Source organism: Palaemon carinicauda, chromosome 15 (genome assembly GCF_036898095.1).
Source record: "Palaemon carinicauda isolate YSFRI2023 chromosome 15, ASM3689809v2, whole genome shotgun sequence".
NCBI classification, from domain to species: Eukaryota; Metazoa; Arthropoda; class Malacostraca; order Decapoda; family Palaemonidae; genus Palaemon; species Palaemon carinicauda.
This window is the reverse complement of record NC_090739.1, coordinates 18112911-18129687: the sequence shown is the minus strand read 5'-3', so window position 1 is coordinate 18129687 and position 16777 is coordinate 18112911. Positions and strand designations below refer to the sequence as shown.

The window sequence follows — 16777 nt, the reverse complement described above, 5'->3', positions numbered from 1 at the left end:
CTTTCAGCAAAAGATTCACCGGGGGAAAGAGATAAATCTTTTCCCAGATGTCCCAATTCTGTGACATGGCGTCTGTGGCGTAAGCCTGAGGATCTAGATTGGGAGCCACATATACTCTCAATTTGTGGTTGGACTCCGTGGCGAAGAGGTCCACTTGGAGACCGGGAACCTGAGAGAGAATCCACCGAAAAGACTTTAGATCGAGTGACCATTCCGATTCTAGAGGGGAGGTCCGGGACAGGGCGTCTGCAACTACATTCCGGACTCCCGCCAGGTGGACAGCTGAAAGATGCCAACGGTTCAAGGCTGCTAGGGAGAATATGGCTACTAGAACATGGTTCAGAGGCCCTGACTTTGACCCGCCTCTGTTGAGGCAGCGGACCACCACTTCGCTGTCGAGGACCAGACGAAGGTGTTGTCTCTTGGGAAGAGCGAGACGTTTCAGGGTTAGAAGAACTGCCATGGCCTCCAGCACATTGATGTGAAATTGGCGGAACAAGGGAGACCAAAGACCTTGAACTTTCCTGAGCTGAGAATAGCCGCCCCAACCTGATAAGGATGCGTCCGTGTGAATGATTAATTTCGGAGGCGGAAATCGAAGGGGAACTGACTTTGACAGACTGTTTGCTCTTGGCCAAGGAAGAAGTCTTTCCCGTAGAATGGGAGGAAGGCGGACTTTCCTGTCCCGGAGCTTCCGGTTCGCCCTCGAACGCCAGACACGATTGATATCTTTCAATTTTGCCTTCAGAAGAAGATCCGTCACTGAGGCAAACTGAAGGGACCCCAGAATCCTCTCTTGGAGTCGTCTGGAACTTACTTTGTCTTTGAGAAAGCGTTTGGTGTTCCTTGCAATCTCTAACCTCTTGGGTTTGGGAAGACACAGAGTATGAGATATAAGATCCCATTGCAGGCCGAGCCATTGGAACTTCGATTTTGGAAGAAGACGGGACTTCTTGAAGTTGATCTGGAAGCCTAGAGATTGAAGATAATGGATGACTTTGTGAGTGGCTTTTAGGCAATTTTGGGAGGTGTCTGACCAAATGAGCCAGTCGTCCAGATAGGCTACTACTTGAATCCCTTGATTTCTGAGTTCCTGAACAGCGACTTCTGCTAACTTTGTGAAGATCCTTGGGGCGATGTTGAGCCCGAAAGGCATCACCTTGAAGGAGTAACTTTTGTCCCCTAAGCGAAAGCCTAGATACGGACGGAAGTGTCTCGCTATCGGGACGTGATAATAGGCGTCTGTAAGATCGATAGAGGTGGTGACGGCCCCACGGGGAAGTAAGGTCCGCACCTGCGAGACGGTAAGCATTCGAAACTTGTCGCATTGAATGGACAAGTTGAGAAGGGATAGGTCTAGAATCACTCTTCTCTTATCTGAATCCTTCTTCGGGACACTGAACAGCCGACCTTGAAACTTCAGGTGTTTCGTTTCTTGTATGGCGTTCTTTTGTAAAAGATCCTGGACAAATTCGACCAGGTCCGGAGTGGAATGTTGATGAAATTTGTTCGGAGGAGGAGGTCCTTGAACCCAACTCCACCCCAGTCCCTTGGAGATGATACTGAAAGCCCAGGGACTGAACCTCCATTTGTTGCGGAAGGCATAGAGCCTCCCCCCTACCTGCTGCACCTCAGTATTGGTTTGAGGAGTTGCCTCCACGTCCGCCTCGGAAGTTCTTTCCCCTGCGAAAGGCTCTTCCCCTGCCTTTGTTCTGGTTAGAACCACGGTGGTAGCCTCTACCTCTACCATAACTCTGGGAAGAGCTATGAGCCTCATAAGACTGGTTAAAGGCAGGAGAAGTGGCGGAGGCACCGGAAAGCTGGCTCTTAGGGAGCAGAACGGTGACATAGTCGTCCGAAGGAGCCTGAGAGGTGGAAGGCTGTGCAGGGGCAACAGGAGATGGGGGAAGAGGCAGCCGGAAAATGGACGAACCACTCTGCTGTTATCTGAACTGGGTGGAGGTATATGGACGGAGCTTCTTCCTACCCCGGGCTTGGTAATTTGCAGGGTCATATTTACGTTTAGGAGTCAAACCCCAACGGGCTTTAAGGCTCTGGTTGACTCTAGTGGCCTCCGCCAAGACTTCCTCTACGAGATCCTCAGGGAAGAGGTTTGAACCCCAACAGGAGGACCGGATAAGCTTATTAGGTTCATGCCTAATAGTCGCCTCTGCCAGGACATGTTTGCGACACCTGCGTTTAGCAGTAGCGAAGTCATACAGGTCATAGTATAATGACTGCAACGTAGCCTTGTTGAGAGACTTAAAAATACTCTCAGTATCGTAAGTCAAGGCTATCGATTCCGTGGAAGTGGCCAAGTTCAGAGTACGGCCAACGCGTAGGCGGGAATCATACTCCTGTTTAATGAGGGATTCCGGGAGACGGGGAAGCCGCTCACTAAACATTACTGAAGCACAGTCTGCTGCTAGCTTGCCAGAGGTAAAAGTGGTATGGACGTTGTCCCAACACTCAATGCCTGAAGGAAGAAGGAGGGAGATTGGATCCACCTCTCGGATGGGAGGCAATGGCTTCTCCTCCAGAGCATATTGGAAGGCAAGCTCTGCTACCTTATTGACACATGGAGTCACGGTGTTTTTGTCCATTAAGAACATTGTGAAGGAGCTCTTATAAGGCGTCAACATGGTGTTGGTGCAGCCGATGTCATTCAGGAATCTGGCCCACACAGATTGGGCTTGCTCTTTGGGGAAGATGACTGTCTCTTTGGGGACCTTGTCTAACCGAACCAAAGCTTCCTCGGTAAGCCTGGCATAACCATGAAATGGAAATGCCAGACCAGGAGGAAAGAATTCAAAGTCCTCTAGGGGACGAGTGCCAAGACCCTCCAAAGTTAACATTCCGTCTGAGAACGGGGAATGAAGAGCCATACGCCAAGGGTTATTCTTGGCAAACGGCGGGAGCTTAGAGGCATCCGGGATGAGAGAGCTTTGGACTCGCTCCGGAGCACCTTGCTCTAATGCCCCAAGTCTCTGACCGATGTTAGAGAACATCGTGTCCATCTTAGACTGCATCTCTGATACCAACTTAGCCTGCATCTCCGACACGATGCGAAGCATGGCTGATTCGGAAAGGCCCGGGCTAGCAGCAGGAGTGGCGGAATGAACTCCCGGGTCGCGAGACTTAGAGGAGGAGCCAGAAGCCTTAGATGACAGGTTTGTATTCTGTTTAGAACCATGAGAAGCCTTATGAGGCTTACGAGCTTTAGGTAAGGTTCTAGACTTATTCTTGGGGGGAACCGAGTGTGATCGTTGGGACGAATCACGGTCCCCAGAAAAACCATGAAAGGAAGAGCGATCAGATGAAGAAGAAAGAGAGGGGCTGAGGATAGGAATCTCAGCGCCGGAAACACCTGCCTCACTTACCACCCTACCTGTATCTGGATCATCCAATAACATGGGTTCCACGTCAAGGTTCATGGAGGCAACATTGTCTTCTAGATCTCCGGGGGCGTCCGACGGATCCTGCTCCGGATCAATGAACCCCGCTATGGTGGCATCAATGTGGGCAATGATGGGAGCTGCAACATGCCTAGCCACAGCGGCTGAAGACTTGGCGTTGGGGTAAATCAAGGAACAGTAGTCCTCGGAGAGGACGTACGGCCGCTTGGACTTCACGTTCCGGGCAAAACCACCAACCCACACTTTCAGTGTGGCCCGAGCCGCAGACTTTTGCTCCGGGGATGCCTGAAATAATAGTGGGAATTAAAAAAGGGAAGACTCCCAGTGGTCCTTCAAGACCATAGATATCTTACTAAATAGTGTATGCCAAAAAAGGTAAGATAAATAAGAAGGCAACATAGCCAACGGGACTCACCGAGTCAGATCCAAGGGTGGTAACGAGGTCAAAACAGACCACACAGTTATCCGGGTGCCATACCACGACATCCTCCAGCTGCACTCCGCAGAGGGCGTGAGACCGACAGACGGTATGGCCGCAGGGCTGATGTAGAACAGCTGCACAGGCCGTCGTCTGACAATGCACCATCTATAAAAAGAATAGTATATGAGAAACTGTAATTCTCTTAAGTAGGGGCGGGTCCGGAGGACCCGGGCCTAACATAAGCCTAACACAAGATTAAAGCTTAACTGTAAAATTCTTAAGTAGGGGCGGGTCCGGAGGACCCGGGCCTAAACATAAGTCTAGCTTAAGACTAAAGTATAGCCATCCATTCCGGTCGAGCCGGGAGCATAAAAAAGGATGCAACAACAAGAAATTGAGACACATGGTGTCTGATTTCCCGGGGCGAGGCTAAGCTCCGGGCCGGGAAATAAAAGTATCAAAACCAATTCGTATAGGAACTCCGGGATAGTGATCTGTCATATAATCATTATATATAATCATAGGAACTGTTATAAATTAATAGGGGGGGCGGAACTGTAGATAAGAACCGCCAACCGAACCCAGAGGGTTTCATATAACATAAACCAGTGTGATAAGTGAATATAAAATAGGGTGCACCGGGATCCAACTCTGTTGACCGGTGGCCAACCAGACTAGACAGAGACGAACCCGCCGGGACACCCGGAGGACAAAGTCCATAAACACTGAACTACCCCCTCTAAAAGGAGGGAAGGCAACGGTCCCCTAGGGGAGGGGGGGAGAGAAGCCTAGCCGCCCACCTAGCGAGAGGGGGAGCATGGGGGAGGATCACGTGATACGGAGCAGCAGGGCTACCAACTGACGATCCCCAACCAGACAGATCAAACGGAGTAATAGCACAATATTCATTATAATAGTGATAGCGTTAATAATATAAAATAAACACATAAAAATTTTTGGGCAAGGCATGCAACATAATAATTAAATCACAAAAGACACACCTGATGGCTTAAAACATAACATTGCCGCCTAGCAACGAAGGTCGGCAGCCATAACGATACGTAAATGATATCGGCCCAAAAAGTGAACCGCGAGGGTTCTAAACGCTAAATAATGAATATCCACAATAACAAATAAAATTTAATAATAAAAATAATACATATAGTAACACCGCGAGTGAAACTAAAAGCTCTCCAAACAGGAGTACCAACTGTAAGTGGAATCAAGCAAGATCGATATGAACGAAGAGAATAAACTCCTATAATTCAAATATTAAACGATCTAGGTTGCTCAAAACACAGCAAAACCAAGCTTGGTACTTAACTTAGACGGTGTCTCCTGGGAAACCGACGAAGAAGCCATAATCCAATGAAAATAAGTGGAAAAACGAGAGCACAACAAAAAAGCGGGTTACAACACAAGACGTGCTAAAAGGAGTTGGGTTCTGAGCGGATGCAGTGTTAGTAGTACCGAGTGAGGTTGAACGGCTCTCCTCTATTGGGGTTTCTGTCGTGGATGAATCTAAATAGTGCGGGACCTCTGGATTATACGCCCAATTTTATACCGACACCAATAGGTGAGCGAGCTAGTTAACCTAGCACTCCTTTACATTTTTTCTCTGGTATATTTAGCAGTAAATTACCTAAGAATAAGTGCTAAATGGAGCTTATTCACTGGGCGGCACAGGTTCGAGCCCAGAAAACCAATATAAAAGACTCACACACGACAGGACCTGTATAAAACACTAGCCCCAAACTACACTAAAAGTAACCACAAGATAAACATGTAAATAAAAAAACAAAGCGTAATTCCCGCAAGGGGAAGAGAGAGAGAGAGAGGGAGAACCCGTGGTTGTATGAACAGAAAACGGGAACTCCAGTTCTCGTACTAGGTATAACTAACATAAATGAGAGAGAGAGAGGGAGACACGTGACCGTATGAACAGAAAACGGGAACTCTAGCCTCTCTCTCTCGTGGTTACTATAACGAAAACTAAAACGAACCTTAAATAAAATACATATAAAAGTCCATGACCAACAAAAAACAATAAAAAGAGACGAACGAAGAATAGCGAAACGAGAACGAACAAGAGTGAAAATTGTCGAAATTATGATATTGCCTAACGGAATAACTCAACTATAACAAAGCCCCGAACGCTATTCTTGGTTCGACTAGACAATGGACTCGTAAGCGATAAAAAGTACCAAGACAGATATATATATGGTTCAAAATGATAATAATATAAATGGCATAAGGCCTAAAGAATATAAAGTATAATGAACCTAAGATGACAAGAGTACCAACGGGCAAAACAAGTTAAACGTAAATTGTAAACAAGAACAATGGCCGTCATCGTCGTGGAAGGCCAAAGCCGAAAGCACTAAAAACACTAAAATAACTAAAGATAACACTAGCCCGGTACAAACAAATCTGTCAAAACAATCTATGGTAATTAACATTGGTGCAGGAGCAAGGAGAGCCTCGGTCATGATGAAACTTCACAAAAACAGAGCAAAAACCAAGCGGCACACAGAAAACAAAACGACGCTTACGAAGTCCAACAGAAGGATGTAGATCAGAGGGCGCTAGCATCGGGCGTCGGTAGAGTGGCGCAGGTAAGGTAGCTAGGGCCTCTGTTACGGCCCTTCCCTTTGATGAAGGAATTATCTAAATGGAAGACAGCCTGTGAATAGTGGTTTTCACACGCCCCTGCTTTATACACGACGCCCACTGGGTGTTCGCGCGAGGGTAGTAACCTCTGCATTCCATACTTTAACTGTCTCTGGTATATTTGGAAGTATTTATATCAGAAAAGTGTAAGGAAGGACTCTTTTCACCGGGCGTCACAGGTCGACCCAGAAATGTACCTTTGCATGTTGATATACATGGCAGCAGCAAGAGTCTTCCCATCAGATGATATAAGCAGTGGGGTCCAAGGGGTAGTGCAACCATTCTTGTACAAGTGAGAACTCTATGGATATATTTCCTCTGAGAAAATCGTTCTACATGAACTTCTGAACCAGCGATCACTTCAGTAGTGTTTAGCATCACTGGTCGGCAGCCAAAAATCTTTCATACCATTTTGTGCTATACTGTATTGGGAACCATCTTTCCGGGTGGGTCAACAATGAAAACCTCACCAGGGGAGTTTCACTCAACTCCCCACCTCCAGAGATGCTTTGGTTCTCGGACACAATCAATGACGAGTGGGGTCTACACCCGAAGGACTCAAGTTGCTATTACAATCTGAACATGTACGCCTTTCCTCCCTCATGCCAAATGGTATCCATGTTGATGTACCAGTCAAGTTGCTGAGAGAACTACCCTAATGCCCCACTTCTCTTGTCAGCTCAACATCAAAGGTACCATCCCCCAGTGGAGTCCCTTGTACTTCATGGGTGGAGACAAGCATCTCCGAGCAGAAGACTTTATGCAAGGTACTGCTCAGGAGGTTTCTGGAAACCTGCAAATGTTCCCTGCAGCTGTCTACCAGGGAAAGTGGGTTTCATATTCTGTGATTAGTTTCGTAGAAGGTACATTTCTCCGATCAGAGCCTCTGCAGTTAATTGTTGATTTTTTCATCTTCCTTCGCTGAGAGAAGCACCTCTCAGTCTGAGTGGTGAGAGTTTATCTCTTAGCCTCAAGCCAGTCCTCAGATTGAAGGACACAGACCTTTGCTCCTCGAGGGAATCGTCTTTGCTCGTAAGGAGCTTCGAGCCTTCTTGCCGATTCAGGGAACTTAGCCCCTCTGATTGGGATGTCACTGGTGTTCTGAAGTCTTTATGGGTTCCCCATATGAGCCTTTGAGATGTGTTGTACAGAGATCTGAGTCGTTAGGTACACTTCCCGCCTCAACTGCTCTGCAAGTCCCAGGCCTAAGGTCAAAAATGCGTGTCTAGCTGACTCATTTAATGAGGTAGTTAAAGTTCAAAAGTGCTAATCTTGCTGACTGGCAGGTAAGCAGGGCATCCCCACCACCCGTCAGTAGTTATACAGTAACTACATTGTAAAATTTTTAAGACAGCTTCAGCCTCACTGGTGTCTTACTCCTATTAAAGAACTCAGGTTTGTATAGTTAGGAAAAATACAATTTTAATTTAAAGATTTGGGATTTTTGAAGAACGATCTCATTACCCATTAGCATTGACTGGCCAGTCAGTACTTCATTGGATCCTTCTCTCTGGTTACAGTTCACATTCCCTTTTCCTACACATACACCGAATAGTCTGACCCATTCTTTACAGATTCTCCTCTGTCCTCTTATACCTGACAACACTGAGATTACCAAACAATTCTTTACCCAAGGGGTTAACTACTGCACTGTTATTTTTCAGTGGCTACTTTCCTCTTGGTAAGGGTAGAAGAGACTTTAGCTATGGTAAGCAGCTCTTTTAGGAGAAGAACACTCCAAAATCAAACCATTGTTCTCTGTTCTTGGATAGTGCCATAGCCTCTATACCATGGTTTTCCACTGTCTTGGGTTGCAGTTCTCTTTTGTTAAAGTTTTTATAGTTTATATAGGAAATATTTATTTTAATGTTGTTACTGTTCTTAAAATATTTTATTTTTCCTTGTTTCCTTTCCTCACTGACCTATTTTCCCTGTTGGGGCCCCTGGGTTTATAGCTCAATAATATATCATTCATGTTGCATTTGAATTTATCGAAGATTTTTATTAATTTGCATCATCAGTAACAATTATTTCCTTGAGCAGGTTTCTTTGTCGACTGGAGGTGTTGGAAGTAGAAGAAAGCCGCTCATTTATAATGTAATCCTTAAAGTTGTCAACAAAAGAAGTCTTAGTGAATTACAAAGCTTCCTGCGGGCTTCGCAGCGTGGTGTACGAAAGGATGAACCAGCAAATGTTTTGCAGGTAACGTACTCTATAGAATTGGTAAGAAATAAGAAAAAAATATCTTTGAGTCTTAATACACAGTTTATACGAGTTGAGGACTATCTACAGGTTTTTAATTTCATAAGGCCAGAAAGCATAAGGAGAGAAAACTCTGTCTTTGGCTTGGAATTTAAAAATTTCAGGATACTGTATTTGTAGCGATGAGAACTACATTTCATGTTTGTTCTGGCGTAAATACAAACCCTCCGCTATTTATAGGGGTATACAATCGGCAAAGCCATGATAATTTTAGTGAGGGACAACTACCCCATCCGCTAGTTAGCGGGCGGGGTTAGACTGGCTACCCCGCTCACTCACACGTCTTGGCTGAGTAACCACTTTGCTGTATGGCAGGACTTCTCGGGGGACAGGGTGGCGGCCCACTTTGTATAAATAGCTCCAGGTTTGTATACTGTACCAGGAAAAAATACAAATTACTTCCAAATTTGTTATTTTGAATAGGTTTTATGAAATGAAAACAATGTTTTATTGCAAGAAAGTCCTTTTTATATATTCACGCAAGCATGTCTGGTCTTATTCTAAACTCTTTTCAGACCTGGGTACTGGGGAAAGATATATTTATTCTAGTATCCTATATGCAGTAATTCTACCATTTTTTATGATTCTCTGATATATCATACTGAATTCTCTGACATATCATATCGAATTTGTATATAAATTGTTTCAGCGCATATTTTCTCCTTATTTCTTTGAATGGTCATTTACAGTACATACTGTAAATTTCCATGTAAGGGGCAAAATTTTAAGACTAATTTGTTTTGTAATTAGAATACAAACCACGCTATTTATTAGGGGTTATACTTTCGGCGGAGCTGAAATGACGAGCCATTAAAATTTAGCGAGGGTTAACTACCCACACCGCTAGTTAGCGGGGTTAGCTTGCTACCTCTCCCGTTCACACAACTGTGATTTAGCTCGCTTTACTTTTGGCTCGGATGGAGAGCGGTTGTTTCCGCTCTTCCTTGCCTATTCTGGACTGCCCTTAATTTTTATCTTTTAACTTACTTTTTCTTATACAGTAGTACCTCTACATACGATCTTAATTCGTTCCAGAAACTGCTTCGTATGTTGGAGCAAATATTCCCATAAGAATAGACTGTAATTTGTATAATTCGTTCCACACCCCAAAACCCTATATTAACTCCTTAATAAATTACTACATATAATTACACATAATAATAACATAACTGCATAATATGAAAGAAGCATGTAAAAAAGATAATTATATAGAGATGATAAATAAAAAATGTGTTTTATTGTCACTTTACCTTAGAGACAGGCCAACGCAGGTGTAGGATTTGCTACGCCAGGAGGAGACGGACGATCGGCGAGAAGGTAGACATGGTGATAACATGTTCTTTAAATAAATACTCTCTCTCTCTCTCTCTCTCTCTCTCTCTCTCTCTCTCTCTCTCTCTCTCTCTCTCTCTCTCTCTCTCTCTCTCTCTCTCTCTCTCTCTCTTTTTTGTTCTTCACTGTTAGTGTTAAAGACATCAATTAATTTTTTCTGAGAGAGAGAGAGAGAGAGAGAGAGAGAGAGAGAGAGAGTAAGATGGTAGCTCCGGGTGTACTGTCTTGCAGCCGACAATGTTGCCGACAGGGGAATCTTTGTTCCCCTGCCGCCCACAATGTCATTGGCACAGGAAGCCATGCTTCCTTAGTTCACGGCCGAAAGTAGGCGGCATACCTGCTGCCGCCTTTCTCCCCTGTGAAGTATAAGACCCTTTCCCCTCCCCCCTCTGTCCTTTAGTGTTGGCCTAGCCGTCACAACATTCTTTTGCCGGTATTCTGACAGTCATCCTGGCTTGCCGGGTTGACTGCGTTGCCGGCTGGGACCCTACCAGCGGCGGTTAGGTTGCAGCCTCGGTCATTTCCTCCTTATTTCCTTCCTTCACCGGAGGTGAATGCCCCAGCGGGAAAAGACTGAGCCGGCCCTGACGGCTGCCGGTGGGAAACCCAACATACTGTTGAGAATTCTTCAGTCCTCTCTTGGCCTGCCATCCACAAACCTTGCAACCGGCAGTACACCTGGCGGCAAAAATTTTGTATGCATGGAAGCTAGAATCAGATAGATTCCTCCCCTTCCATCAGAACTCTCATTCAGGCAAGGAGACAGTAGGTGGCAGTAGCCCTCCTACACTTCCAGTTATTGTGCTAAACCATAACCTCCCCTTCCATCAGAACTCTCATTCTGGCAAGGAGACAGTAGGTGGCAGTAGCCCTCCTACACTTCCAGTTGTTGTGCTAAACCATAATAATAGGAAACCCTCCTTTCTATCTTTTCTCTCTCTCTATCATTTAGCGCCACCAGGCACTAGCCTAACCCCGGTAGTATACCGGTAAAGCTACAGTATACAACAATACAGTAGTACAAGTATTTCTAACATACTCTGTGTATCCTATCACAGTCTATTATTGGGACTGCATAACATGTTGAGGTTGAGTAATACCTCAATACCCAGATGAATCCTTTGATCATCAGGACACATATAAAACACCGTTCAGTATTAATATACTTTAGGTGGAGAAGTTAGTATAAATATTTACTAACTCCGGCTCTACGTATGGGAGTCGTTCCGCCCTGTATTCTCCCTTATAGGGAATTTAAATATTAATATTGACAGAGGTCTCAGTGATTGCCTGGGAGAGGAAACACAGATATGTCTTTTTCCTATTTCCTTTCTAGCTTACTATCCTAAGCTATCAAATATAATAGTAAGTATTACTGTTAAAAGTATGCATTTATATCAATGATATAAACAACTGTATACTCATTTTACCTTTTTTTCCTTTACAGGAGGAGCCAATGGTGACGTGAGCAGTTGTGTTCTGCAACCACAAGAGTAAGGACTTTTGTGGGCATACGATGTGCAGGTCTCATGCCCCCTGCTGCATTGTATCTGAATCCCTGAGGTACTGGGACCCGAAGGGTTGCTCCAACTGCTCGACCTTGCTGACCAACGGCTTTGGAGAAGATATCCCTGCCACCACAGAGGCAAGGGATACAGCAAGGGAAACTCTTCGTAGGTGGGTAAGACGGTTCTAAAAGAACTCTCCAGGACCTTTCCTACCTAACGAATCTCTTAGGTGCCTTCTGTTCCCTAAGGCTCCATCCAGTGTGGCAGTGCCCCGGGAACAGGTCTAGCCTCCCTTCATTCAACTGAAGATTGACGTGGACATTAACAAGGCACTTGAAGGCATGGACATCCACCAAGAACGGATATCGGAGGTGTCTACCAACACCGAACAGGACCTACTGCAAGAAGGCCCTGAAGAAGATGTGGTTCAACCACCAACGGAGGAAGAAGTCTCCGTTTCGACGGTGACTGAGGACCCCCAGTTCACCCTGATGGCATATCAACCTATGACGTCAACCTCTTCAGCCCCAACTCCCCAACCGACTACACAGGTCGACAGGAGCGAGGCGCTCCTAGCGTCAATCCAGCGGATGTTGGCAGTGTTCCGGAAGGAACAAGAAGAGATGAAGCAAGACATCAAGCAGACGAGAAGAGAGGTACAAGGGAAACGCCCTGGTGCTTCCAGGGGCTCTACTAAGCCCCTTAAAGTATCTGACCTCCCTCACTGCTCCGAAACCAACCCCTGGAGGTATACGGAGCACATGCCCACGATGAATGGGAAGCTTTACATCTCCAAGAAGTTGGGGGCCAAACCCCTTGAAGATCTTGAATTCTGGCCCAGCTTTTCAGCATACCCAGATTGTTATGTGAAACTGCGAGATGAACCTGCATCCTGTGAGGAGACGGTACCGAAGGAAGTCATTGTCTTCGAACATGACAAGGCACAAGCCATCCTTACCAAGACCCTGAAAGGAGCTGGATATACCAACTCCAAAGTCTCAGCATTGAGCAAGAGGCATCCAACCTTCATTGCTCCTTCCTACAGACTTTCCCCTTTTCGGTGAAAGCCCTCGACTGTGTCATTAAAGCAGTCAAAGAGGGCAAACCCTGCCCAATTCTAAAGGAATGCAAACAAAAATCTCTTGCTATGCCCACCTGCGAGGAGTAGTGGAAAGAGGCACATCTAAACTTCTCCGTCTCGAAGTTGGATTCGGAGATAGCAGGCCAGCAGTGCAATGAGAACCTTCCAAAGTTGCCAGATGATATTTTGAGAAGGGAACAGGAGACAAAAGAAAGACTTGCCGCCTCCTTGTCTCATCAGAACTGCTTGGAAATGTGTGCAGGCCTAACTAACCTCCCAGATATGTACATGGTCCTAGCCAAGTCCCACATAGGTACCCTTGTGAAGGACTTTAATGCTTTTGTCAGGTCAAGGAGGACCTGTAGAGAGCAAGTGTTCGCCGCAGCAACGGTGAAACACGAACCCAGAAAGCTGATCTCATCATGCATCTGGGGCAAAGACCTTTTCCCACAAGATGTGGTCCAAGAAGTCATTGCCAAAGCCGCCACGGAGAATAGGAACCTTCTCCAAAAGTGGGGCATGTCTTTAAAGAGGAAATCTTCCTCAGACAGTGGTCCCCAGCCTAAGAACAAAAAGGTAAGAACACCACGTAGACCTGCACAACTTCCACGGTGCCTCAAATGGTAGCCCAGCCGCAAACCACCTTCCAGATGGTCCCTCAGCAGCTGGTGGCCCAGTCACCTGTCTTTAACCCAGATTTTGAGAGGCACGCGACCACCTTTCGGCCCTACAAAGGTAAAGTCCCAAAAAGAGGTTCCTCCGGAAACCCCCCAAGGGGTAGAGGAGGATGCAGTCACGGAAACAAGTCCTCAGGAGCCTCTAAGCAATGAGAGGTTCCAGGTATGAGGCAGACTCTTCCACTTTCAGGATCGTTAGACCTTTGATCCCTGGCCCCACAGCCTAATCACGAATGGACTCGGTTGGAAATGGAACAAAATTCCACCCCCTTTTCCAGAATTCTTCAAACACTCCACCCTCTTGTTGGAAGAATATACCTCAGAACTCTTGAGCAAGAAGGTAATAAGAAAAGTGAAGTCCATCAAATTCCAGGGAAGGCTGTTCTGTGTTCCCAAGAAAGACTCGGACAAACTCAGAGTCATTCTAGACTTGTCTCCACTAACCAACTTCATCGAGAACAACAAGTTCCGGATGCTCACCTTGCAACACATAAGGACCCTTCTACCCAAAAGGGTGTACACAGTCTCAATAGACCTGGCAGATGCCTACTGGCACCTAGCAGTCAGTCGCCCCTTCTCCTCTTACCTAGGATTCAGACTACAGAAGACAAAATTTGTCTTCACAGCCATGCCCTTTTGGGCTAAACATAGCCCCAAGGATATTCACAAAGCTAGCAGATACAATCGTCCAGCAGCTACGCTCTGAGGGAGTTCAAGTAGTAGCATACCTGGACGATTGGCTGGTGTGGGCAGCATCCAAGACCAATTGTCTGCAAGCGGCCGGAAAGGTGATCCAGTTCCTGGAGCACCTGGGCTTCAAGATCAATTGCAAGAAGTCTCGCCTTTCTCCAGCTCAGAAGTTTCAATGGTTAGGAATCCATTGGAACTTACAGTCACACCACCTCTCCATTCCATTAAAGAAGAGGAGAGAGATAGCGGGATCTGTCAAGAGACTAATCCAACACAAGAGGATATCAAGATGCCAACAGGAAAGAGTATTTTGCTCTCTCCAGTTTGCAGCAGTGACAGACCCAGTGCTAAAAGCATGATTAAAGGATGCGTCAGGAGTCTGGAGAAGATACACATCAAACGCTCGAAGAGATCAACGAAGGCTGACCCCGACACGATTGTGCACGCTATTAAGGCTGTGGTCAACAGCCAAGAGCCTAGCACGGACAATTCCCCTGCAACCACCACAACCATCAGTGGTGATACACACGGACGCCTCCCTGGAAGGATGGGAGGCCATTCGCAAGAAAGGAAAGTGCAAGGGAATTGGTCGCACCAGTTCAAAACCTTTCACATTAAGATTTTTGAGGCTATGGCAGTCCTCCTAACATTGAGGAAACTATCCCCTTGCAGAGCAGTCCACATCGGACTGGTCCTGGACAACAAAGTGATAGTAAAATGTCTAAATCGACGAGTCTCAAGATCACCTCACATCAATCACGTGATGTTAGCCATCTTCTACCTGGGAAGGAAGAGAGGATGGCATTTATCAGCAGTTCACCTTCAAGGGTTCCGCAATGTGACGGCGGACGGTCTATCCAGGCGAAAGCCAATAGACAAAATGGTTCCTAGACGCAGACTCATTCTCCTTCATCTCGGAAAAAGTCCTGGAACTTCAGATCGACTTCTTCGCAACGAGCGACAACAAGAAACTACCTCGTTATGTAGCCCCTTACGTGGACCCTCAAACAGAAACGATAGACGCCACGTCTCTCGACTGGAACAGATGGAACCGGATTTATGTGTTTCCACCAACCAATCTCCTGCTAAAAGTCCTCGACAAGCTAAGATCCTTCAGAGGAACAGCTGCAGTAGTGGCCCCCAAATGGCCCAGAAGGTTCCCTTTAGTTCTAGAATTGAAACTGAAGCTGTTTCCTCTGCCGAACCCAGTTTTATCCCAACTGGTTCAGAAGTCGACTGTTTACACTTCATCCTTGAGAACCAACAACCTACATCTCATGATTTTCTCGCCCTAACAGCGAAGAAAAAGTTTGGGATCTCAAAAGACAAAATTGACTTTATCGAAGAGTACAAGTCAACTTCAACTAGGAGGCAATATGAATCATCTTGGAAGAAGTGGGTTTCCTTTGTGAAAGCAAAGAAACCAACAGAAATATCAATAGATTTCTGTCTTTCTTTGTTCATCCACCTACACGAACAAGGCCTGGCTTCCACCACAATAACTGCGTGTAAGTCGGCTTTGACTAGACCTCTTCTATATGCCTTTGAGGTGGACCTCGCAAGTGAAATCTTCAATAAGATACCAAAAGCATGTGTTAGACTCAAGCCGGCAACCTCTCCAAAGCCCATCATATGGTCGTTGGACAAAGTCTTGCACTATGCTTCGAATCTGAACAATGAGGATTGCACCCTAAAGGATCTAACACACAAGGTTATATTTCTGTTTGCAATAGCCTCAAGGGCTAGAGTTAGTGAAAGTGGCCTTATCCCGAAATGAAGGCCATATTCAGTTCCTAGACACAGGAGAACTGAATCTCTTCCCTGATCCTGCCTTTCTCGCCAAGAACGAGCTGCCCACCTAAAGGTGGGGTCCTTGGAGAATCTGCTCATTGAAGGAAGATGTCTCTCTATGCCCAGTAGAGTGTCTCAAGGTCTATCTTCGAAGAACTTCAGACTTCAAGGAGGGACAGCTCTTCTGAGGCGAAACCTCAGGATCGAACTTATCCCTAAGACAACTGGGAGAGAAACTCACCCACTTTATTCGCAGAGCGGATCCTGACAGCACACCCGCAGGTCACGATCCAAGGAAAGTTGCTTCCTCTTTGAATTTCTTTCAACACATGGATTTTGAGAAGCTCTGCTCATATACAGTACAGGGTGGAAATCATCCAAAGTCTTCTATAAACATTATGCGAAGCAAGTGCACGAGATAAAACACTTTGTGGTGGCGGCAGGTAGTTTCATAAAACCTGTCGTCTTGTGCTGTGATGAACAGTGGACTGGTTTGGGACTCAACAGTGCATCGGGTGAATAGGTATTAATACCTTCTAGTGAAAATCACTTCGGTGATTAATAGACTGTTCTATACAGGTGCAGAATCTAACCAATAACACCAGTGCCGTGTGAACATTTGAAGACAGTGTTGATGCATGTCCAACATCTGAGTGAAACTAGACATGTTTAGCTTCACATTCATTTGAGTGGCATTGAATAATGAATTCATATATGTATATTCTTCCCTTACAGGTCAAAAATATATGTAACCATGATGTTTATCTATGCAAGGTTAGACTTCTACTTTGTGATGTATACATTTATAATTTATTTTGCTTATGAAAATAAATATAAAAATGTATCTGCGTCTTCTTTTAACCCTCAGTTAATGAAATAAAAGAACCCAGAGTTTTATTGTATTCCTTAAAATAGAACCTTGAACGTAC

At 45.6% G+C, this 16777-nt stretch overlaps 1 protein-coding gene across 1 annotated transcript in view; it reads left to right on the top strand.

Moving 5' to 3' along the window:
* The window catches only part of LOC137653900 (protein argonaute-3-like), a 189921-nt gene that overhangs the window by 19812 nt on the left and 153332 nt on the right, over positions 1-16777 (top strand). Inside the window, exon 3 of the mRNA XM_068387527.1 lies at positions 8551-8709. Within this exon, the coding sequence (XP_068243628.1) occupies positions 8551-8709 (159 nt within the window). The remainder of the gene's footprint in view (positions 1-8550; positions 8710-16777) is intronic.